This window comes from Dendrobates tinctorius, unplaced genomic scaffold (genome assembly GCF_039654945.1).
Source record: "Dendrobates tinctorius isolate UK_male_01 unplaced genomic scaffold, ASM3965494v1 ptg000102l, whole genome shotgun sequence".
NCBI classification, from domain to species: Eukaryota; Metazoa; Chordata; class Amphibia; order Anura; family Dendrobatidae; genus Dendrobates; species Dendrobates tinctorius.
In genome coordinates, this window is record NW_027361770.1 from 38,537,920 (window position 1) to 38,563,776 (window position 25,857).

Consider the following 25,857-nt stretch of genomic DNA (forward strand, 5'->3'; position numbering starts at 1 on the left):
TTTTGGTAGGGTTTTTTGCGGATTGCAGACAGCAGCTTTTCTATCCTGTCCTTTTTAGTTAGCTTGGGCCCCATCTTTTGCTCAACCTATCTTTCTATCTGTGTTAGTGTTTTCATCTTGCTTCACCGTCATTATATGTTGGGGGCTGCCTATTGCTTTGGGGTCTGCTCTGGGGCAGTTTAGATTTCCCCTTTCTTTCTTTAGGCCTATTTAGTTCTCCGGCTGTGATCGAGGGGTCTAGGGCATCGTAGGAACCCCCCACGGCTACTGTTAGTTGTTGTGGATAGTATCAGGGGTCTGCAATCCGATAGCTACCAACCTCTCCGGTTTTCTGGACTTAGCTTGTATTTTTGTTTTTTCCTCCTTCGGTGACTCATTCATAACAGCTGTCTATGCCCCACCTTCCGGGAGTGGCCTGGCTACCGCAATACTCGGGTGAGTCACATACCCTGAGTGAATTTAAAGAGACTGTGCAGTTTGTTTAAAGTATACCCTCTGTCTGAAAGCCAGAAAGTGAACATCCTTATTGGACAGCTAACGGGTGCAGCACAGAGAGAGGTGAAAGCCTGGCAGGACACTGACAAAGAGACTTAACAAGATTCTAGTCAAGCTGAGAAGCACCTTTGACACACGCACTGCAGCGGAAATCAAGATGCAATTCTTTGGATGTAAGCAGAGAACGCAGGACAGTATAAGGGACTTTGCTCTTAATCTGCAGGAGGCGCTGCGAGCAGTTAAGCAAGTTGATCCTGACAGTGTGAAGGAAGAAGATAAACTGTTAAAGGAGCAGTTCATTGAAGGACTCCTATCCAGTACCCACAGAGGACAGTTGCGCATCATGACCCTACAAAACCCTGATCTGGACTTTGCTGATTTTAAGGACAGGGCTATTTGGGTCCTGCAGGAATCAACTGACAGCCATCCAGCGCCCCCTAGGCGCCCAGCGATCACCTACCATCAGGAAGCAACATCTTTTCCCTCCATCCCTGTGGAGGCTGATGCAAAGACTCTGGATAAAGATCCAACTGAGGAGCTGCGTCTTCAGGTCCAGGAGTTGACCAGGGGAATGGCTGCACTTATTAAAACCGTGCAGTCCCTGCAGGTGTCCTCCAAGGAGAAGATCCAGCTTGCTTCCAGTCCAGAGGATGTCCGTGGCTCCGGAAGAGGAGAACCCCACCACTCCGAGGGAGGAACAACGACCGCTATGACCAGGACGGACGTCCCATCTGTCGTCACTGCCACAAGGCAGGCCATCTTGCAAGATTCTGTCCTTTAAACGAGTAACCCCTGGGGCAGAGGGCCAACCCCCAGGAGTAGGACCACAAGGCCCAAGGAACTGGCGAGCCAAGTATGTTGGAGGGAGACCGGTCCTTCCTGTGGTGATTGACGGTATCCCCGTGAACGCTTTGCTGGACACTGGCTCCCAGGTGACCACTATGCCCTATATCCTCTACAAGCGGTATTGGGGTGATTCTGAACTCACCCATGGCCCAACTGATGAACTAACAGTCGTTGCCAGTAATGGTCAGTCTTTACCACAAGTGGGATGTAAAGAAATTACTGTTAAAGTGGGGAGGGTGGAGTTAAAATCTCAAGGTCTGATAGTTGTGGATATTGATCGACGTGACTGTAATCACATGATGACTCTTGGTACAAATGTATTTGAAAATTATCTTTCCAAGGTTATTGTCTTGCTGCAACAGGTGGCTGAGACTGCTGTTTCCAGTGAACAATGAGTCCTGCAGAAGGAGATCAAGGCCCTGATGTAAAGACAACAGGTAGAACTCTCTGGCGGAGAAATTGGTAGTGTCAGAGTGAGTGATGCTTTCCCCATTGCAATACCCCCCAGATGTGAAAAGTTGATTTGGTGTCGGGCAGCCATAGGCCTCAGAGGGAAGGATTACCAGGCATTGGTAGAACCGGTATATTCTGATAGCAGACCCACTGTCCTGACAGCCAGAGGGGTGGTTGATGTACGTAAAGGGAGAGTACCTGTACGCCTTTTGAATTGTGGGGAGGAGGAGGCCACAATACCTCGGTACGCCACAGTTGCTAAGCTGCTCACTGTTAATAACAACTCTTTGCAAGCAGCAGAGTCCTTGGTCTCATCCGATCAGGTGGAGGACGATGGCTCTGTGAAGCAGATGGAGGAGTGGTGCCAGCAACTGCAGGTGGGGACTGATTCTACACCTTCATACCAGAAAAATGGGATTTACAGAGTGACACAAGAATATGAGTGGGTATTCAGTAAACACCCACTAGATTTTGGGCAGGCAAAAGGGGTTCAACATCATATCCCCACTGGAGATCGTCCACCCGTTAAAGAAAGGTACCGGCCTTTACCCCCAACACAATACCAATGTGCCAAAGGTATGTTGAGAGAGATGAAGGAAGCAGGGGTCATCAGAGACAGTTGTAGCTCCTGGGCAGCTCCAATAGTTTTTGTAAAGAAAAAGGATGGTTGCATGAGAATGTGTGTTGATTACAGGAAAATTAACAGCATTAAACATAAAGATGCCTACCCATTACCCAGAATTGAAGAGTCATTAGCTGCACTTAAAACTGCTAACTACTTTTCCACCTTGGATCTCACTAGTGGGTATTGGCAGGTTCCCGTGGCAGAGGCAGACAAGGAGAAAACAGCATTTACCACTCCAATGGGTCTCTGTGAGTTCAACTATATGCCATTCGGGCTCTGCACTAGCCCAGGAACATATCAACGGCTGATGGAGTGCTGGACACATGAACTTTGAGACAGTCCTGTTGTACCATGATGATGTCATTATTTTCTCCAAGACTTATGAAGACTGTTGTGAGTTCATTTTCCCCTTCGTCACTGAGGTCTGGTGAACTCCCTATTCTGGTAAAGGAAGGTAATGAGCCTGATTATCAGGCACCTGAGCCTAATGAGGATGACTGGCTGAGTGGAGTCACTGACTGGATATAAGGCTGCCGACGCCCTTCTGCCCTGCGGGTGATTTCTCTTTGGACTTCTAGGACACCAGTCTGATTCCTGCTCCTCTAAAGCTAAGTTTTCTACTTTGCCTGTTAGCATTAGTGTTTTGTTTTTGTTTTCCTTGCTTTTCTGGATTCTGCCATTCCCTGCTGGGGTGAGCTGAATCTCCTTTTGCCGGTTGCTCTGTCTTCAGAATATTCCTGAGTACTGACATAGCTTTTTTGAAGCCTAGCGTCTTCAGTGCCTTTTTCACTGTCAGTCTGTTGGCTCTTATTTTCATAGGGTTTTTCACGGATTGCAGACAGCAGCCTTCCTGTCCTTTCCTATCTAGTTAGCTTGGGCCCCGTCTTTGCTCAGTCTATCTTTCTGTCTGTGTTAGTGTTTTCATCTTGCTTCACCGTCATTATATGTTGGGGGCTGCCTATTGCTTTGGGGTCTGCTCTGGGGCAGTTTAGATTTCCCCTTTCTTTCTTTAGGCCTATTTAATTCTCCGGCTGTGATCGAGGGGTCTAGGGCATCGTAGGAACCCCCCACGGCTACTGTTAGTTGTTGTGATAGGATCAGGGGTCTGCAATCCGATAGCTGCCAACCTCTCTGGTTTTCTGGACTTAGCTAGCATTTCTGTTTTTGCCTCCTACGGTGACTCAATCATAACAGAAGACCATCTGGAGGACCTGGCTGAGGTGTTTGAAGCCTTGCCCAATTTTGGCCTAAAGGTGAAGCTTTCCAAATGCCACCTCCTGAAGCCCAAGGTACAGTACCTCGGTCATGTAGTGAGTGCAGAAGGTGTGGCACCAGACCCTGACAAAGTCACAGTCATCTGGGACTGGCCGAAGCCCAGCAACCTCCATGAAGTACGCCAATTCCTCGGGTTGGTAGGCTACTACCGAAGGTTTATCAAAGGCTTCACTGAAATAGCCACTCCTATGCAAAATCTTCTGGTGGGGCAGTCCAAGGAAGCCAAACAGAAGAATTCCACATTCGAATGGACTGAGGAGTTGGAGAGGTCCTTCACCAGATTGAAGATGGCTCTCACAGGAGATGAAGTTCTGGTCTACCCAGATTATGACAAACCCTTTGTGTTTTACACTGATGCCAGCAACGTGGGACTAGGAGCAGTACTGTCACAAGTACAAAATGGCAAAGAAAGAGTGATCTCCTACGCTAGCAGGAAGGTTCGCCCCACTGAAAGGAACCCAGACAACTATAGTTCCTTTAAGCTGGAGTTCCTCGCCATAGTCTGGGCTGTGACTGAAAGATTCAATCATTACCTAGCTTCAGCCAAGTTTACCATCTTCACGGACAACAATCCGTTGACTCACTTGGACACTGCAAAACTAGGTGCACTGGAACAGCGATGGATGGCTCGGCTGTCTAACTATGAGTTTACCATCAAGTACCGGGCAGGGCACAAGAATGCCAATGCTGATGCGCTGTCCAGAATGCCTAATCTGCCAGATGCAGAAGACCCTGAGGCTCTTGAAGAAATAGAGTTACCTCCCTTCCACCGGCCACTTGCGGCCCAACGTGCTCAAGGAGTGAGAAACAGATGGTCTGGCTTGAAAGAGGTCACCCTAAATCCATTGCCCCATCATGACTGGGCAGAAACTCAGGATAGTGACCCCGCAGTCCGCCTGGTGAATGAGCTACTGTCACAAGCTGACTCATGCCCAGAGTCAGATGCTCCTGAAGAAACCCAGCAGTGGTGGAAGGAAAGAGGTCGGCTGTTCATCTATGCAGGAAAGCTGTGTCGGAGGAGTATCAATGCCCGCACGCATGAGCTGGTCTGGCAGGTAGTAGTCCCAAAGAGAGAGGCATCAATGGTCCTGGAAGCATACCACAATGGAGCTGGACACTTTGGATTGAAGAAGTTGGAAGTATTGCTCCGAGAGAGGTTCTACTGGGCTGGTATGAGGAAAGCCATTGAGAGGTGGTGCCGGGAGTGTGGACAATGTAACCTGCGCAGAAAGGATCAAAACAGCCAGAGAGCTCCTCTACAGCCAATCACCAAACAGCCACTTGAGTTGGTAGCCCTGGACCATGTGAAGCTGGTTCAAAGCCGGTCGGGCTACATCTATGCTCTTACCATTGTGGACTACTACTCAAGATTCCTGGTAGTTGTGCCTGTCAAAGATCAAACAGCCAGGACAGCAGCCAGAGCATTACAACAGCACTTCTGTAGACCACATGGATATCCTGAGCAAGTGCTTACAGATCAAGGTCCCGCCTTTGAGGCAGAAGTGTTCCAGGAATTCTGTAACTTGTATGGTTGTAAGAAGATCCGGACAACACCGTATCACCCACAGACCAATGGCATGTGTGAGAAGATGAACCAGGTAGTGATTGACCTACTGAAGACCTTGCCTTTGGAGGAGAGGAATCTGTGGCCAGAAAAGTTGCCAGATCTGGTAGACCTCTACAACCACATTCCTGTGAATTCCACCAACTGTACTCCAGCCTACCTAATGAGCGCAAGGCCTGGGAAACTGCCTATTGATTTGGACATGGGAGTCCTGACACCTGAAGTAACATCACCAGATGCTGACTGGGATACAGAGAGGCAGCAACAGTACAGAGGAGTACAAGAATGTGTGGAAGAGTTTAGCTCAGGCAAGACAGAAGCAAGAAAGGAACTACAATCATCATGCACCTGCAGTTCCCTTGTCACCAGAACAAGTCCTCAAGAGGAAAAGAAGACTGCATAAGCTGGATGATCAATAGGAAGCTGAACCCTACACGATTCTACCCTCAAACTTTGACAATACCAAGGTGTGTCTTATTAGCAAAAACGGAGGAGAAACCTCAGCAGCAATATCAAGAGATCATTTGAAATTATGCCCTGATCAGCTAAAAGAAAGAATGGAAGAACAAGATAACATCCAACCCATAGAAGAAGAAAAGGTCAGCACCATACTCGGAGAATTCCCTGCAAATTGGACTAAAGTAAATGATGCGATAGTGGTGCCAGTGTTGACATTTCACCAATTGGTAGCAGAGGGAGAAGTGACTCAAGAAAATCCTGAAGATCAGGAAAATCAGGCAGCAGATGCCACACCAGCAGTGGAGACAGAGAACCCTCGCCCTGCCAGTGGTGAACCTGTTGTGCCCATGGTGAGTCTAAGAGTTCCTAGACAATCTAGTATCCCCATGCTACACAGAACCACCAGTAGTGTATCCAGTACATTACCCACTACACCAGTGTTACGCAGGTCTACCTGCACTACACAAGGTATACCACCCATCAGATATATCGTATATAGCTAATGTTAATGTAAATGTTGAAATTGAATGTATATATGTCACTGTTTTCAAGTTTTGTGCCTACAGGTAACCTGTAAGAGTTTCCTTTGGATTTTCCAGCTTTGTTTTATGGACATTGCACCACAGGACTTGTGTGGTCACCAATTTGTATATAGTTCACCATTTGCCCAGGAATGGATCATGGACATTGATGCTTGGACTTGTCATCATAGGGCTATTTTTGGAGCATGTGGTTTTTGTAAATTTTTCATTTTTCAAAATCTTGTAACCTTCATACTGTTTACATGGTTATATGTTATTCATGTTTTCTTTTGTTCAGCCCAGGAGTGCTGACTTGCACTAGGGGGGAATGTGGCGCCCCCAGGAGTAAGGCCATCACAGTGGCTTTGCCTTCCTCCAGGGAGGGTAATGCCAGGCTTTGAAGCAGTGAAGGGTTTCTCTCGCAGTTAACCTATACATGCAACACAGTTACACTCCAGGCCAGCAGGGGGGACTCTGAACTGGAATTGATGGGAGGAGTGCTCTCTGAGGGCCAAGAGGAAATAGCAGCCAGTTAGTGTGAGGAGGGCCACGTGTGTAGACATGTGGAGAGAAGCTGGAGGTTGAGCTGAGGAAAGAGAGCTCCCTCACAGCAAGAGCGCATGAACTGGGGCCTGGTCTCCACGGTTGTACAGATACTAATGGTCCTGCAACAGACACCAGAGGAGTAGGAGGCTGTAAATGCCCTACCCCCATCTAAGACTTGGAGGCACAACAGCATGGAGTGAGCCAAGAGAGGAATAGCAGCTACAGCTGTCTGCCATACGAGGAGTACTAGTAGAAGAGAATTAGGAGGAACTTCAGTGTAATTCAGTACTAGGAGTACTTCACTCAAATAAGCGCTAAGAAGGAGACTGCACAGCCCATCTGCTGAGAGAGAATCCCTGAGCTGCTTCCTGGCTAGCCTGCTCCAGTACCATCTGTAATCAGGACCCTGGACTGCATTTATCAAGTAAAGGTACAGAAATTGCACCCTGCTGTGTCTTTGTCTGCTCCCTACCCTTCCGGCACTGCTACATCCCCGTGCCAACCACATCTACACTGCCCTGGTACTACAGTTTCACCTGTGGGGAGCTTTTACATCTTTGCTGCACCATACCATCAGTCCCAGTGGATCTGCATGCAGCGTCAGCTTAACATCTCACTTGCCGAACACCACAGGTGGCGTCACGAACTATTCCATTAACTACATTCCACCATTCAACTTCCCCTATTACTTGGGCGCCAAGGGCCACGGACCGGGTCACTGCTGCTGTGACACATCCCGCTGACACCGGCCCGGTACCGAGTACCCCACAGCCCTGGTGAGGCGACCCACTCACACCAGTGGCAGCACATGCTAACTACTGCTCAAACCAGTGGTTTCACATGCTCACTACTGCTCATACCACTGGCTGCACATGCTCACTATTGCTCAGAACAGTGGTTTCACATGCTCACTACTACTCACATCAGTGGCTGCACATGCTCACTACTGCTCACACCACTAGCTGCACATACTCACTACTGCTCAGGCCAGAGGATTCACATGCTCACTACTGCTCACTCCATTGGCTGCACATGCTCACTACTGCTCACACCAGTGGCAGCATATGCTCACTACTGCTCACACTACTGGCTGCACATGCTCACACCACTGGCTGCACATGCTCATTACTGCTCACACCACTGGCTACACATACTCACTACTTCTCACACCACTGGCTACACATACTCACTACTGCTCACACCGCTGGCTGCACATGCTCACTACTGCTCACACCACTGGCTGCACATGCTCACTACTGCTCACACCACTGGCTACACATACTCATTACTGCTCACACCACTGGCTGCACATGCTCACTACTGCTCACATCACTGGCTGCACATGCTCATTACTGCTCAGACCAGTGGTTTCACATGCTCACTACTGCTCCATTCACACAGTATACTCTTAGACCCTTAGCGATTGTGTATTTATCATATCTTTCTGTGGCTATATGGTGTTTATGGGACAATCATTCTAAAAAGATATTTTTCTACACAATAATTTTACTCCAACCTGCACACATTTTATATTTTAATTTTTTCGTTTAACATCCCAGGATGGGTCCTTCTGCAGAATCCATCAGGCTGAATTTAGAAATTGACATGTGACAGATCCTACATAGAAAATAAAACATATTATTAGAAGGCGACGGCTGGCAGCAACATCAATCAGCAAGTGATCTCACCTAATGACCTAAAGTAAAAAGCGGGCCTGGTCTCCCGCCTAACAAAGGACCCCAGCCTGCTTCAGCTTTCTTAGCCGGCTGATAAAAAAGATCTGACATAAAGCTTCACTGGAGCAGAGAATCAATAATTGCTCACTGCTCCAAGCAAGTTGTCCCTCAAAACAATCTTCTCAGGGAAAACACAGAAAATCTAAGCATCTGAGTAAATTTCCCTTTCAATTCGCCTAAGAAGTGATTAAAAAGCCATTTACTCAGATAAGTCTCTTACTTCCATGGGGGGTAACAGCATCATTTTCTTTCTTGTCAGCTAAAACAAATACAGTACAATATGAGTGTACGGAGAAGCAGAAAACATATAATAGCAGTCATGGAAAGCTGCGGCGGATGTAAAATACCGCCGAATATCGCACATTATACCTATGTGGTATAGGCTCCATATAATTAGGGGCTGAGTGAAGAAATTACAGCAGACAAGCAACCCGCTATTTATCAGACGTAAAATCAGAACTGGTGGGAATAGTGTTCTGCATAGAATCCTACATAAATCCAGCACTGCAGAACACTCCGCCATGGAAGGTACCAGAGACCCTCAACAGTGTCCATGTTACATATAGATAAGGGGTGGCCAATTAGTTTTCCCAATGGAATACATCAGAAACTGGTAATGGTGTGGAAGGCTGAACAAATAGGGGAACTTAAAGGGGTCGTCCACTACTAGAAAACCTCTTCTAAATAGCTTAAGTTTGCACCACAAAATTAAAAATAGAACGAGTTGTCCAGTAGTGGACCACCCTTTTAATTCTGTTCAATATTCATTCCAGTAGATCCCATTTCACCCTAATCTCCAGTCTATTATTGCAGTAATGATCATTTTCAGCAGTAATCATCCCTTAATTGACCACATCCCTCACATGCCCGTCAGTATCCAGTAGCCCCGCAGTTTATGTTTTTGGTCCTCCATGTAGATTAGAAGCAGTGCAACAATTTGGCTGCGGTCAGACAGCCGTATATTCTCCCATGCTAATGACACTTGGCTCAAACTCTGGCTTATCATTAGGATAAAGATAAATACAGTTGTACTCAAAAGTTTACATACCCCGGCAGAAAGTTTGCTTTCTTGTCCTTTTTGCAGAGAATATGAATGATAACACCAAAACTTTTTCTCCACTCATGGTGAGTGGTTGGTTGAAGCCTTTTATTGTCAAACTACTGTGTTTTCTCTTTTTAAAACATAATGACAGCCCAAAACATCAAAATGGCCCTGATCAAAAGTTTACATACCCCATTTCTTAATACCGTGTATTGCCCCTTCTAACATCAATGACAGCTTGAAGTATTTTGTGGTAGTTGTGAATGAGGTTCTTTATTTTCTCAGATGGTAAAGCTGCCCACTCTTCTCAGCAAAAAGCCTCCAGTTCCTGTAAATTCCTGAGCTGTCTAGCATGAACTGAGCGCTTGAGATCTCCCCAGAGTGGTTCAATGATATTGAGATCAGGAGACTGAGATGGCCACTCCAGTATCTTCACTTTGTTTTGCTGTAGCGAATGACATGCGCAACTTCCGGACTGATGTTGGAAATTTGCCTCCAGTAATTATGATAATGTGCTGCATTCATCTTTCTTTCAAATTTGACCAAGTTTTATGTGCCTTTGTAGCTCACACATCCAAAACATCAGCGATCCACCTCTGTGCTTCACAGTAGGCATGGTGTTCCTTTCAGCATAGGCCTTGTTGACCTCTCTCCAAATCGTGCGTTTATGGTTGGGGCCAAAAAGTTCAATTTTGGTCTCATCGCTCCAAATTACCTTGTTACAGGAGGTTCGAGGCTTGTCTCTGTACTGTTTTGAGTATTGCAGATGTGATATTTTGTGGCATTTGCGCAGTAATGGCTTTCTTCTGGCGACTCAACCATGCAGCCCATTTTTCTTCTAGTGCCTCCTTATTTTACATATTGAAACAGCTAGTTTTCAGAGAGTCCTTTATGTCAGTTGATGTTATTTGTGGGTTTTTCTTTGCATACCGAACAATTTTCCTGGAAGTTGTGAGCGACATTTTTGTAGGTCTACCTGACCATGGTTTTGTTTTTACAGAGCCCCTGATTTTCCATTTGTTAATCACAGTTTGAACACTGCTCTGCTGACTGGCATTATCAATTCCTTGGATATCTTTTTGTATCCCTTTCCTGTTTTATACAGTTCAGTTACCTTTTCCCGTAGATCCATTGACAATTCTTTTACTTTCCACATGACTCACAATCCAGAAACATCAGTGGCTGGATGAAAGGTGCAAGAGTCTGTCTGGATCCCAGAAACTCACTCATCTTTTATGCACAGACACTGATTACAAGCAAACAGGACACAGGTGAGGATGTTACATTAGTAGCCATTCAAACCCATTTGTGTCAACTTCTGTGCATGTTATCAGGCCAAAATCACCAGGGTATGTGATCTTATGATTAGGGTCATTTGAATGTTTTGGGTTGTCATTATGAGAAAACACAGTAGTTTGACAATAAATGGTTTCACCCAACCACTAACCATGACTGGAGAAGTTTTGGTGTTATCATTCATATTAATTGAAAAAAGGCCAAGAAAGCAAAAATTCTGCAGGGGTATGTAAACTTTTGAGTACCACTTAAGAGTTATCACACAAGTTTTGATAAGAGGGGTGATGGATTCAGAGGCCCCTGATTCATTAAGAAGCGCCCAGTGCACCTCGCTCCATGTCTTATTTCAGTCACAGACTGGAGTAATGTGTGGTGTAAAGTGCGTCAGTACTAGCCATGCTCTGTTTCGCCCCAGCTCCACCCATTTTTCTCCAGCAAACACTTTGCTGATTTGCAGCCAATATGAATATATTCTCCAATAAACATGTCAAACAGGGTTGTGGAGACAAGACCCATTGCCATGAGTCTGACATACGTGATTTACTTGTCTTGACACAGGCGTGTTTTCTGCAGACCAAGTGTTTGCACATCAAAATCGTACATCGAAGTCTATAAGACTGTGAAAAAAATAGAGGGTACATGGCTGACTTCCATGTGTCATCTGAGCACTGTCCGTTTTTAGTGTTTAATACATAGGAGAAGCTTGGAATTTGCCACACTGATGGTAAACACAGACACATTTACCAACAATAGATGAAAATCGGCTGGTCGACATCAATCTGTTGTCCACATGTGCAATAAAAAGATATCTGGATGTGGTCTTAAGGCCCCTTTCAGACGCGGCGATCCTGACGTCCTCCCATCCGCATCCACACGTTGCTCGTAGGCGCCAGCAGGAAGCCCAGCAGGAAGCGCCCGACGAGAAATGGAGCTGCGCGATCAGCGATGGACAGCGGGGGAGCCGGTCGGAGGTAAGTATCACACATTGCGATATCGCTGCTGCGTCACCAAATCGGTGATGCTTTAGCGATATTATTAGCGATATCGCTATGTGTAAAACCCTCTTTACAATATCACCTTCAAAGCTGTCACGTCTGCAAGACCACAAGACCGACCATAACAACAGCACAGTTTTGAGGGTGAAATAACAGTTTACCAAAAACTACTTTTGCTCTGAAACCCTTTCCTGGATTCCTTGGTCTTGTTCAGATTTCCTGAGTGACATATCTTTAGGGTCAGGGCCGGACTGGCCATCTGGCAATTCTGGCAAATGCCAGAAGGGTCTGTCTGGTCGTGGGCTGCCTTGTCTGCTGCATTGTTACCAGAATCTGTGTTCTCACGACACCCATACTGTTAAGAGTTGTGACAGAGCACAAAGTCGCTGACTCCATTACTTACCCCAGCAGGCCACGGGTATCATTAGAAATATTGGTCTTGAAGTAAATTTTGCTTTCCTTCATCCATGGTAATATTAGTAATATATTCCCATCTGGTGCTTGGGGACGGGGACAGCATTCCGCGGAAAAATCGCATTTTAAATTCCCGCTATTTTCCCACGGAAAAACTAGCGATTTACAAGCGTAATTAGCTTGCAGAACACTAGCATTTTCCAAGCGATCTGTAGCATCGTTTGGAGAACCGATTGACAGGTTGGTCACACTTGTCAAACATAGTGTTTGACGAGTGTGACCAACTTTTTACTATTGAGGCTGCCTATGCAGCATCAGTAGTAAAAAGATCTAATGTTAAAAATAAAAAAAATAAAAAAATCGTGTTTTTCTCACCTTCCGACGTCCCGCGCAGCGTTCCAGATCATCGTGATGCTCCCGTTCCCAGTAATGCCTTGCGAGACCTTTGATGACGTAGCGGTCTCGCGATACTGTAGCGGTCTCGCGAGACCGCTACGTCATCACAGGTCCTTGCCGCAAGGCGTTACTGGGAACGGGAGTTGGCGGGAGCATCGGTAAGGCTGCGCGGGACGCCGGAAGGCGAATATAACCCAAAATTTTATTTTTCATTCTATTTTTTACAGGGATATGGTACCCACAGCCTGGAGGAGAGTCTCCTCTCCTCCACCCCCAGCCATATGCGGAAAGTAAGCAGAACAATGCATTCCTATGTGGGCGGAATCGCTGCGATTCCGCAAAATTAATGAGCATGCTGCGTTTTTTTCCACGATGCGATTCCGCCGCGGAAAAATCCGCAGCATTGAAGCTCATCAAGAGAATGCCAAGAGTGTGCAAAGCAGTATTCAAAGCAAAAGGTAGCTACTTTGAAGAACCTAGAATATAAGACATACAGTATTTTCAGTTGTTGTTTCACACTTTTTTGCTAATTATATAATTCCACATGTGTTAACTCATAGTTTTGATGCCTCCAGAGTGAATCTACAATTTTCATAGTCATGAAAATAAAGAAAACTCTGAATGAGAAGGTGTGTCCAAACTTTTGGTCTGTACTGTGTGTATATATATATATATAACACTATGACTTATCTCAGCTAAGGCAAAGCCTACTGTGTGTGTGTATATATATATATATATATATATAGTGTGTATATATATATATAACACTATGACTCATCTCAGCTAAGACAAAGCCTAGATCCTCAGGCTACATTCACACCATGGGCGAAGCCAGGATCAAACCTGGGGGGGGGGGCAGAACCTCATACTGCACACCTCAGCTGCTGCAGAACCTCATACTGTGCACACCTACATTTGAAACTAAAGCCTGCACCTTAAGAAGATGTGGTGATGAATGCAGTCTATTTATTCCAATTATCAATTGATGTTGATGTGTTACTGAAGACGAGCAATGCCTGTCCTGGGCGTCCTTTTGGGCAGCTATGAGGTGTACCTGACTGGTGCTAAAAAAAAAAAAGAGTGTTAAGCCCCCATTACACACTGCGATATCGCTAGCAATATCGCTGTAAAGTCACCGATTTTGTGACGTTGCAGCGATATTGTTAGCGATATCGCTGCATGTGATACTTACCTCCGACCGGCTCCCCCGCTGGTTATCGCTGATCACGCGAGAAGCTCCTGGACCATTCCTCATCGGTCACTTCCTGCGGCGCTTCCTGTGGCGCCGACGAGCGACGCGTGGAGCTGGGCGGGAGGACGCAGGATCGCCGCGTCTGACAGGTAAGTAGCGATCCCCGTCCCCAGCTATGTCGCTGGTGAGATCTGCCTGTTTGGCAGCTCACTAGCGACCACCTAGCGATGCACCAGCGATCCTGACCGCGTCATATCGCTGGTCGGGATCGCTGGTGCATCGCTAGGTGTAACGGTACCCTTAGTCTGTGTGCTACCCGGCTTTCATTCTTTTTGGTACAGATAAGATATGGATAGACAGATATGGATAGATAGATAGATAGATAGATAGATAGATAGATAGATAGATAGATAGAGCAGATTTCTAATCTGCTTTTGCTATTGAAAACATTATCTATGAGCTCAAACACCTTTCAGGTGTTGCTTTTTTTTTTAAAAAGCTGATCTGCTTTTACAGCTGAAAAACGTATCAAGATGGTTTGTTACTTGTCAAGTTAAACTTGGCTTCTTCTGTCATTGTAGCCAGGGTTGGACTGCCCACCAAAGTACCACCAAATCCAGGTAATTATACAGAATTTACATGATTTAGAGTTATTTATTGGCTGCTGGTCTTGTTGTGAATACTTTTCTGTCCAATGATGACAAATGTATTCTCGGAATGATACCTTTATTGGCTAACCAGAAAAGAATATATGTTTACAAGTTGGAAGATACACTGCTGTTTTTAGATATTAGAAAAAACTTTTTGACAGTTAGAGTGATCAATGAGTGGAACAGGCTGCCACGAGAAGTGGTGAGTTCTCCTTCAATGGAAGTCTTCAAACAGAGGCTGGACAGACATCTGACTGGGATGATTTAGCGAATCCTGCTTTGAGCAGGGGGTTGGACCAGATGGCCCAGGAGGTCCCTTCCAACTCTACGATTCTATGATTCTATGATTCTATGTAACATAATGAAAAATGTGACAATTTGCCATTTAGTATATTGATGTCTTCCTGTAAGGCACAGTGGCTTTATGGCCCACTCAGTCACCAGGGCCTATGGGGGACTGCTACCTCTGCAGCCCCTACATCTACATGGCTGCTAGGACTGAAAAGAGGACAAGCACATATCCTGCATGAATTGACGGCAGTAGCGTAGTTACTAGGGGGGGCAGAGGGTGCGGTCACCCCGGGCCCCTTGCTCTGAGGGGTCCACCCAGAGCTACTGCCACTGGGTTCGCCACCTGAGTTGTAATCAGGTTTCCTGATTATGGGCCCACTCAGATTTTTCGCCCCCCCTGAGCTGAACCTCTAGCTATACCTCTGATTGATGGTGTGGGTGGTTGGGTGGGAGTCTCAGAATCAAGTATGTTAGGCAGGCCTAAAGTAGCATCCTGAAGTATGTAATAATTAGGCAGGAGCTATATGTCGACTTAGGCCAAGAACCGAGCCAAGTGAATGGGGTTGCATTCTGACACCTTATTTACTGCCACCACGAAAAGCATGTCACTTATATCAAGCAGCAATTTCACAGCTACACATAATGATATTTGGCCTTACAACCTGTGTCACGGCCAAAGTTGCTGTGCAGTCCTAAACTTAAAGGGGTTGTCCACTCCTCAGATAACGATTTCTTTAAAGGGAACCTGTCACCATGAAAATTCAGTCTAATCTGCAGGGACTATGATATAGAGGAGGGGGAGCTGAGCAGATTGATATATAGTTATGTGAGAAAATATAAAGTATAACCTGTATTTTAATAATTTAATCCTCTATTCTTTCTGGGATTTTTGGTCCAGTGGGTAGTCCTATTCGTGATTGACAGCTTTCTTTGTAAAAGAGTGTATGAAAGAGATAGCTGTCAGTCACTGATAGGATCGCCCACTTGACTGACAGTCACATAAAGAACAGAATTTTAAACTATTAAAACACAGGTTATACTGATTATTTTCTCACAAAACTATATATCAATATACTCATCTCTTCCTTCTCTACATAACATTGATAAATGTAAGGTTATACACATGGGAATAAGGAATCAATATCACCATTACACACTGAACGGGAAACCACTGGGTAAATCTGACATGGAGGAGGCCTTGGGGATCCTAGTTACTGATAAACATACCTGGAGCAGCCAGTGCCAGGCAGTGGCTGCCAAGGCAAACAGGATCATGGGGTGCATTAAAAGAGGTCTGGATACACATGATGAGAGCATTATACTGCCTCTGTACAAATCCCTGGTTAGGCCACACATGGAGTACTGTGTACAGTTTTGGACACCGGTGCTCAGAAAGGATATAATGGAACTAGAACGAGTAAAAAGGAGGGCAACAAAATTAATAAAGGGGATGGGGGAACTACAATACCCAGAGAGATTAGCAAAATTAGGATTATTTAGTCTAGAAAAAAGACGACTGAGGGGCAATCTAATAACCATGTATAAGTATATAAGGGGACAATGCAAATATCTCTCAGAGGATTTGTTTATACCAAGGAAGGTGACGGTCACAAGGGGGCATTCTCTGCGTCTGAAGGAGAGAAGTTTTTTCCACCAACATAGAAGAGGATTCTTTACTGTTAGGGCAGTGAGAATCTGGAATTCCTTGCCTGAGGAGGTAGTGATGGCGAACTCAGTGGAGGGGTTCACGAGAGGCCTGGATGTCTTCCTGGAGGGTAACAATATTGTATCTTACAGTTATTAGGTTCTTTAGAAGGACGTAGATCTGGGGATTTATTTTGACGGAATATAGGCTGAACTGGATGTTTCAGCAATGTTGGCGCTGTATCTCCCACAGCTTATGTGACATTGCTAAGATACGATAACCCTGCAGCCAATCAGTATCTGCTAAGGGGCTACAGGGCTCACATTTCCCCTGCACATCTGAGGGTCACCTGAAAAAAGTGAGAGCGCACCAGCTTAATAGTGGTCACTGATTGGTATGCCACGTGAGCCCTGCACCCAATGTCATGCAAGCCTCGGGGGACTCAAAAAGTCACACAGCAAAAAAAGGTCAGAAGTATTACTTGCCCAGGTCTCAGAACTAATGCACCCTTTAAGTGTATTTATCACTGCAGTTGGAATAACATTCATTTCCTACAATTTCTGTCACTGAAAGCTTCTTTCAATTAAAAGAACAATTACAATCTGATGTAAATGAAATGTCCCTTTATAAGATTGCGGTAACTTGTAACATAGCCTGAGGGAAGGAGAATCCCTTTTCCATTCACCCAGCGTATCTGCATGGAGCACCAAACCCTCTGCTACAAGGCCGCGTACCTAATTATGACCTTCTACAGCACAATTATCAATGGAGAATGAATGCAGAAATGCTCACTGAAGGTTAATGCTTGAAATGGTTGCTAATTTACAAGCAAATTTCATTTTACTACATCGGTTTAGGGGGTGAAGGGATAGCAGTTACACCTGGGCCCATGTGCCTCAGTGGGCATATATGAGGACACCAGTATCATAAATGGTCCTAGGTGCAGATTTCGCATTCATACCCAGGGACACTGGATACAACGCATACTTTTATTCTAGCCATATATTGTCCCATATGACTTTGTATCACAACTATAATACAAGATCAGGATGACACAGAGTAATACATTCTGCCCATACACGCTCCAGAGTTGTAGGGTGTTCTGCGTGGCGTTCTTCACACTTCAATATGCTCGGTATGGGATGACTGTCAACGCTCTAATTGAAAGCATGTAACTGCCATTTAACAAAAGCTGGTAAAATGAAACCGGGCTGAATTCAGACCTATCGGAAGGATATTATTTAGCTACAGAACAGGTGGCAAAACAGACTGTAAATGATATGTCTGTCTGAGGCTGATCAAGCGCAAGGAACATTTCCACCACACATTGGGATCTTGGAGGCGTTCTGCCCTTAAACTGCGCTTATGTAAGAAACAATGGGATTGTTTTACAGTCTGAAGCCAAGTGAAAATAACCTAGAAATACCGACAGTGCCGCCACCTATAGTGCCCCCACCTCCTCTATAACATGCTTGCCCTGGGCGCCATGGCGCACAAAACATGTGCCCCATCTCAGAGCAATAATCATTTTTATTCTCTTCTAGCCACAGTCATGTTTTCAATTTAGAGCAGAACACATATTATTTCTACCATCGGAAACAATAAGAAAACTGAAACTTTTAGGATAAGATCGCGGGACCATAGCAGTCCATCCGAAAACCACCATGAGTTGTGCCGTAAACATTGGCGCGAACACTACGTGCAATCTCAATCTAGGCTAAATCTATGAATTTGTTTGTCATTTCAGTCACATATTCCTGCACCATGGGGAACATTACAACAGATTTCATTTAAGAACAAAAGGACACATTGTTTATGTCCTGTTCATCACATTTATACAATGGGACGAAGGTCTATTGCAATGAAGAGCTGATCATATCTGGTGTAGGCCGGACCCCAGTTATTTTTTATTGTACCCTAAAGCTAAAACTATTGAGAAAAATCTGCAGAAAATGTCAATCAGATGCTCTGTGGTGTATATACACTAATATATATGTATAAATATATATGTACATACCATTTACAGATGAGCTGTTTTCATCAACCTAACTACAGGTTTGATTCAAAAGGTATGTTCACACACACACACACACACACACACACACACACTGTTTTGTGGATTTTTCAGACTGAAAAAAACACAAGATTTTTGGAGCATTTTTGTAAGAACACGCGATTTTGGCACTGTTATGATGTGGTTTTTCATCATGCTTTTTATAATACTATGCGTATAGAAAAAGGTTATGTTTTTGACACATTTCAAACAAATACCATAGAACCATAGAACGGGAAGTTTGTTGAAAGCAGATTTGGCGTGATTTTATTTTCATGTGATATTTGTTATAGAATCTGGGTCAAAGACCTTTCACGAAAAAACTCCTTGTGAACATACCCTTACATTTCTGATACCTGGTATGGAAAATTATGTGGCATCCCTACCATTCAAATTGGAGATAGGAAAGTTATCTGATGATACAGCCCAGAACGTCTAAGGCGAACGTCTCCCATAGTCTGATGAATAAGCCTACAATACCGACCATTGGTGTTAATAAATGGACAGTGCTTTCGAGGTGTAGAAGCAATGGTGGACAAGTGCGTGGCTCTTTTGAACAACTGGCAGCTCTAAGTGTTAATAGTCACCAATCTAATACTCATTGCTTACGCTAAAGATACAACATCATAGAACTGGATAAAACCTTTAACCAAACTGTTCCCTTATTCTTACATACTTTCTTAACTTATCTTACGTGTGAACATGTTATAATTCCCTACATAATGACGCTGCCCAATCAAGGGTGGCAGTGTTGGCGCCCATACGACCGGCAAGGAAATGGTCATGCTCAGCTGTCAATTAATTCCTATATTTCCAGGAGGAGTAACAGAGGAACAATACAGAATTATAAGGGAAGATGTTCCAGAATTGTTAATCCATGGGGAAAACAAGCATTTACGACATCTTACCAGCCTGACACGCTATCAGGTCATTATGATGTTTATCACATGGAAATATGCATAGAAAGTACATTCAGTTCCCCTGGCTCTGTAAATGTACTTGGGTTTCAATCTTAAACAAAGGTGAGGCCATTTCCCTTTATTCTCGTATTGAAATCACCTTTCATTAAGAAGAATTTCATCCAGTTCTTTGAACTTTAAAGACATTTTTTAGAGATTGATTTTCTAACCGCGGATCATGAGGTCAGCTCCTGCTGAGACTATCCTCCGCTACCCCAGCCAAGTGCCAGTCTCAGAATTAAAGAGGCTCTCTTTGCGGGATTTCACAGTGGGAAGAAGGATGAATGTCCCTGGTGACGCCATTCACATTTTAATAGTGACCTAGATCCCATGTTAAAGCAAGCTGCTAATAAATAGGAGGAACCTGCTAACTATTCTGTTCGGAAAACCAGAGAAATGGGGACATCACAGGACGTCCCTGGACTTCACCACCCCAATCCCACCATTCCAGCAACTAGGCTTTTCTCCCCTTGGGTCTGTTGCCCTAGCCTTGCATCTAAATATCCTGGGCAATGCAAGAGTGGCGCCCCCTATGGCACCCTCAGCGGGGGCACATGCCCTACGAGCCCTCTCTCGTTGTCACACAGTTTTCCCATATAATTTCATGAAATGATGGAACTGAAATTTTCATTTGTGCAATTTGAGATTTCTGTTACTGCTTTTTTGTCATTTTCTAATATTCATGGAAATGTCATTACCCACAAAACCAACCCGGACCACAATTCTGAGCCACTGATCAATAGCATTTTACACTCTAGCAAAGCTAACAAAGGGTTATTTTTCAGCCAACAACCATGACATGCTCCTAGAAATGGGGCGTTCTGCGTAATACCAAGGCCGACAGATGAGTCCTAGATTTATTCTCTGGCTCCATTCAATGCCAATGCTTCTATGTGCCTGTACTAATACGGATTAGGTTACGCCTTGTCTCCGGGAGACTTTGATAAAGAAATCCACCATTACGAGTGATTAGCATACGTTGCCATTATCATGCCATTGTTAAGCGCCCCTCAGGGGCTGAAAATAAATGAACCCAACACAAATAAATGAGCATGACCCAAACTTCATATTAAGTACACAGCGGATCAGCGTGTAGGAGGCCCCCTAAATGGGGGATGGAACAGCTCTCCGGTGCACTGGCACTGGGGCAGAGGAGTAGTGCTGAGGATACAATTATTAAGCCCACAACCATCATCTCTGTGGGTCACTTCCAGCCCTAGGGGTCATGTCACGTGGTCAATTCTGGGCTCCTGGCGAAAGTGACAGAAAGAGCCCAGCATTATCCAGCGAAGGGTGCGGCTGGCTTATTAATGACTCCTGCCAAGCACCTGCCAGAGACCAAGCTCTGATGGATCATCTGCCGACACACTGTACCAGCACAGGGAGCTGCACATCCTATTGTTCCCCCACACAGGAATATACTAAAACAATAGTACTGCCCCGCTACACAGCGACCGGGGGGCTTTGTCTAATACAATGCGAGCTCCCATTAGCCCAAATACATATACAATAGTCCTTATTTCCAGAAATACCAGAGACGGTGCCAGGAGACTGACAATTCTAACGTCACACCGCAATAACCTCATTATGTGATATATATATGTGTGTAATGGTAGATTGCTGTATTACTATATGTGTAGGTATATAGTATAACTCCATTGTACAGGGAGTGTGACATGATCTAGGTCTAGGGGAGTCATTGGGACACAACTAAATCCATGTTTATACATAAATATTTATACTACACATCTAAAACACATACAGCCTTTCTACATATATATCTTAGTGTGTGTATATATATATATACAGTGCCGAGACCATGATAATTGTAATGTAGATGCTTATGCTTGTGTATATATACAGCATATATAGCTGTCTCCATGCACAGTGTGCTCCCAGTGACGGGCAGCTGCTGGCAGGTCCCATCCCAGTACGTGGCATGGAAGGAGGGCACGGTACCTGAGCAGTTGGTGCCTTTGCCCTTGCCGTTCTGGCACTCGCTGGGCAGCTGGTTGGACGCCTGGACCCCCGAGAAGGCGAGGAAGAAGAGCAGCACAGAGGAGCAGGACCACAGGGGAGGCAGCCGCCCGCAGGCGGGGGCAGACGGTCCGTCCATGGCGAGGGGCAGCGGGATGCTGGTGCTACGAGCGGCTGTGGCGAGGAAGGGACCGGCTGCTAGGGCAGGCCAAGAGCATCAATGATGGCACACAGCACGGGGCAGCAGCGGGCACTGCCTCCTCATTCCCTGCAGCCTGGTCTTCATACAGGGCAGCACCTCACAGGAGGCTGTCACCCATCCTCAGGACCATGAGAGCGGCAGTGTGAGCCGCTGCCTGCTGGGCCCCTCCTCCCCCGACTGCCCCTTCACTCTCCGCCCGGGTTATTGTTCCCAGCAGCAGAGGCAATGTCACCAGCCGCTAGATGGGCGCAATACGTGTGGCTGCTGCTCACAACAAAGGGACTGAGTGGAGGAGGAGGAGGAGGAGAAGAGGATGAAGGGGACCACGTGACGGCAGCCCCCATGCCTCTCCTTGTAGCCAGTAGTAAACCCCACATGATGCTCATCATCAGAGCTGACTGCTGGAGAGCTGGACTCCGCACCCCGACACTCTACATCGGAGAGATCTATATGGTCTGTACAATAGTGTCATATACACTGCTCAAAAAAATACAGGGAACACAACAGAATATAACAACAAGTAAATCAAACTTCTGTGAAATCAAACTGTTCACTTAGGAAGCAACACTGATTAACAATCAATTTCGCATGCTGTTGTGCCAATGGAATAGACAACAGATGGAAATTATTGGCAATTATTAAGACACCCTCAATAAAGGAGTGGTTCTGCAGGTGGGGACCACAGACCACATCTCAGTACCAATGCTTTCTGGCTGATGTTTTGGTCACTTTTGAATGTTGGTTGTGCTTTCACACTCGTTGTAGCATGAGACGGACTCTACAACCTACACAAGTGGCTCAGGTAGTGCAGCTCATCCAGGATGGCACATCAATGCGAGCTGTGGCAAGAAGGTTTGCTGTGTCTGTCAGCGTAGTGTCCAGAGACTGGAAGCGCTACCAGGAGACAGGCCAGTACATCAGGAGACTTGGAGGGGACCGTAGGAGGGCAACAACCCAGCAGCAGGACCGCTTCCTCCGCCTTTGTGCAAGAAGGAACAGGAGGAGCACTGCCAGAGCCCTGCAAAATGACCTCCAGCAGGCCACAAATGTGCATGTGTCTGCACATACGGTTAGAAACCGACTCCATGAGGATGGCCTGAGTGCCCAACGTCCACAGATAGGGGTTGTGCTCACAGCCGAACACCGTGCAGGACGCTTGGCATTTGCCACAGAACACCAGGATTGGCAAATTCACCACTGGCGCCCTGTGCTCTTCACACATGAAAGCAGGTTCACACTGAGCACATGTGACAGACATGACAGAGTATGGAGATGCCGTGGAGAGCGATCTGCTGCCTGCAACATTCTTCAGCATGACCGGTTTGGCTGTGGGTCAGTAATGGTGTGGGGTGGCATTTCTTTGGAGGGGCCGCACAGCCCTCCATGTGCTTGCCAGAGGTAGCCTGACTGCCAATAGGTACCGAGATGAGATCCTCAGACCCCTTGTGAGACCATATGCTGGTGCGGTTGGCCCTGTGTTCCTCCTAATGCAGGACAATGCCAGACCTCATGTGGCTGGAGTGTGTCAGCAGGTCCTGCAAGATGAAGGCATTGAAGCTATGGACTGGCCCGCCCGTTCTCTAGACCTGAATCCGATTGAGCACATCTGGAACATCATGTCTCGCTCCATCCACCAACATCACGTTGCACCACAGACTGCCCAGGAGTTGGCGGATGCTTTAGTCCAGGTCTGGGAGGAGATCCCTCAGGAGACCAATCGCCGCCTCATCAGCACAATGCCCAGGCATTGTAGGGAGATCATACAGACACGTGAAGGCCACACACAATACTGAGAATCATTTTGACTTGTTTTAAGGACATTATATTCCACTTTAATTTTGTGTGGTACTCCAAATCCAGGCCTCCATTGGTTATTAAATTTTATTTCCATTGTTGATTTTTGTGTGATTTTGTTGTCAGCACATTCAACTTTGTACAGAACAAAGTATTCAATGAGAATATTTCATTCATTCAGATCTAGGATGTGTTATTTGAGTGTTCCCTTTATATTTTTGAGCAGTGTATATAGCACATATCAAAAATAAAGGTCACGTGATCAGTGGAGCCTTTTAGGTAAAGTGGGGCCCTGGGCAAAACTTTAAAGTGGGGCCCCAAATGCTCACATATTGCCCCATCACACAGAAACATTTCTGTTGAATTTACATGCGCTGAGTTCAGGCTGTCAAACGAGTGTGATTGACAATAATGAAAGTTGTTCGACGCTTGTTTCCCGGCCTCTTTACACCAGCTGAGGAAGAATGAGTGGCTCAGAACGATCGCTATTAGATCAATCTGTCCCCATACAGTATCATGGTATCAGCAGCATATCTGCAGTTTTCAATAAATAGGCATTTTCACAACCCTCATATCTTCCCTATCCTACAATCCCAAACAGTTATTCAAAACTTTTAACTCCCTCCTCCGAACACCACTGCCTCCTCCAACCTCCCTCATCTCTGCCGAGGACTTTGCCACACACTTCAAAAATAAGATTGACCAAACAAGGCAAGTCTTCATCACTCAACCACCACAACCCCTTTGTATACCAGACCAATGCCCAAACCCCATAACCTCACTCTCCAACATCACTGAAGGGGAGCTTAATCGTCTCTTCTCCAAATCGCACCTCACAACCTGTGCACTCGACCCCATCCCATCCCACCTCCTCCCCAACCTCACCACCACACTTATCCCATCCCTAACCCACCTCTTCAACCTATCACTAACGTCCGGTACCTTCTCTTCTGCTTTCAAACATGCCACAATCACACCTATCCTTAAAAAGCCAACCCTCGACCCAATCGCTATGTCCAGCTATCGCCCAAAATCGTTGCTCCCATTCACTTCCAAACTCCTGGAACAGCATGTCCACGCTGAACTTTCCTCCCACCTATCATCTAACTTGCTCTATAACAATACACAATCTGGTTTCCGCCCCCATCACTCCACTGAGACAGCCCTGACCAAAATTACTAACGCCCTACTTACAGCCAAATCAAATGGACAATACTCTATACTCCTCCTTCTAGACCTGTCCTCTGCATTCGACACAGTTGACCACTGCCTCCTACTACAGATCCTCTCCTCCTTGGGCATCAAAGGCCTTGCCCTATCCTGGATCTCCTCATACCTTTCCAACCGCACAGTCAGCGTCTCCCACTCCCACACCACCTCCTCATCCCACCCTCTCTCTGTTGGAGTCCCCCAAGGCTCTGTTTTAGGACCCCTACTCTTCTCAATCTATACGCTTGGTCTGGAGCAACTCATAAAGTCCCACGGATTCCAGTACCACCTTTATGCTGATGACACTCAGATCTACCTCTCTGGCCCAGACGTCACCGCTCTACTGTCCAGAATCCCAGAGTGTCTATCAGCCATATCCTCCTTCTTCTCCTCTCGCTTCCTCAAGCTCAATGTGGACAAATCTGAACTCATCATCTTTCCTCCATCTCACAGATCTTCCTTAACCGACCTAGCTATAACAATTAATGACATCAAGCTTTCCCCAGTGCCAGAAGTCCACTGCCTCTGAGTAACCTTTGACTCTGCCCTGTCCTTCAAACTGCACATCCAAGCTCTTTCTACCTCCTGTCACCTCCAGCTCAAAAATATTTCCAGAATCCGTCCTTTCCTCAACCCTCAATCTACTAAAATGCTTGTGCATGCCCTCATCATCTCCTGCCTCGACTACTGCAACAACCTTTTCTATGACCTCCCTGCTAACACCCTCGCACCTCTCCAGTCCATCCTTAACTCTGCTGCCCGACTAATTCATCTCTCTCCTCACTACTCCTCTGCTTCTCCCCTCTGTAAATCTCTTCACTGGCTCCCATTCCCTCTCGTATCCAGTTCAAACTACTAATACTGACCTACAAGGCCATCTATAACCTGTCTCCCCCACATGTCTCTGAACTAATCTCCCGATACCTTCCCTCATGTAATCTCCTGTCCTCCCAAGACCTCCTTCTCTCCTCCACACTTATTCGCTCCTCACCCAACCGCCTCCAAGTCTTCTCCCGAACTGCCCCTATTCTCTGGAATTCTTTGCCCCAACAAGTCTGACTATCAACCACTTTTGGATCCTTCAGACGGAACTTGAAAGCCCACCTCTTCAAGAAAGCCTACAGCCTGCAATGACCCCGCTACCTCTTTCTCTCTCACCACTACCGGTGATATCACCTCAACCAACACCGAAACTGCTGCAACCCACCAACCTACTGTCTCC

General features: G+C 45.9%; 1 protein-coding gene across 1 annotated transcript in view; it reads right to left on the minus strand.

Moving 5' to 3' along the window:
- TMEFF1 (transmembrane protein with EGF like and two follistatin like domains 1) overlaps nt 1-21,916 on the minus strand; it is a 329,513-nt gene extending 307,597 nt beyond the window's left edge. The window contains exon 1 of the mRNA XM_073587846.1: nt 21,413-21,916. Coding sequence (XP_073443947.1) covers nt 21,413-21,569 — 157 coding nt within the window. The 5' untranslated portion in view covers nt 21,570-21,916. The remainder of the gene's footprint in view (nt 1-21,412) is intronic.
- Between the last annotated feature and the right edge of the window lie 3,941 nt (nt 21,917-25,857).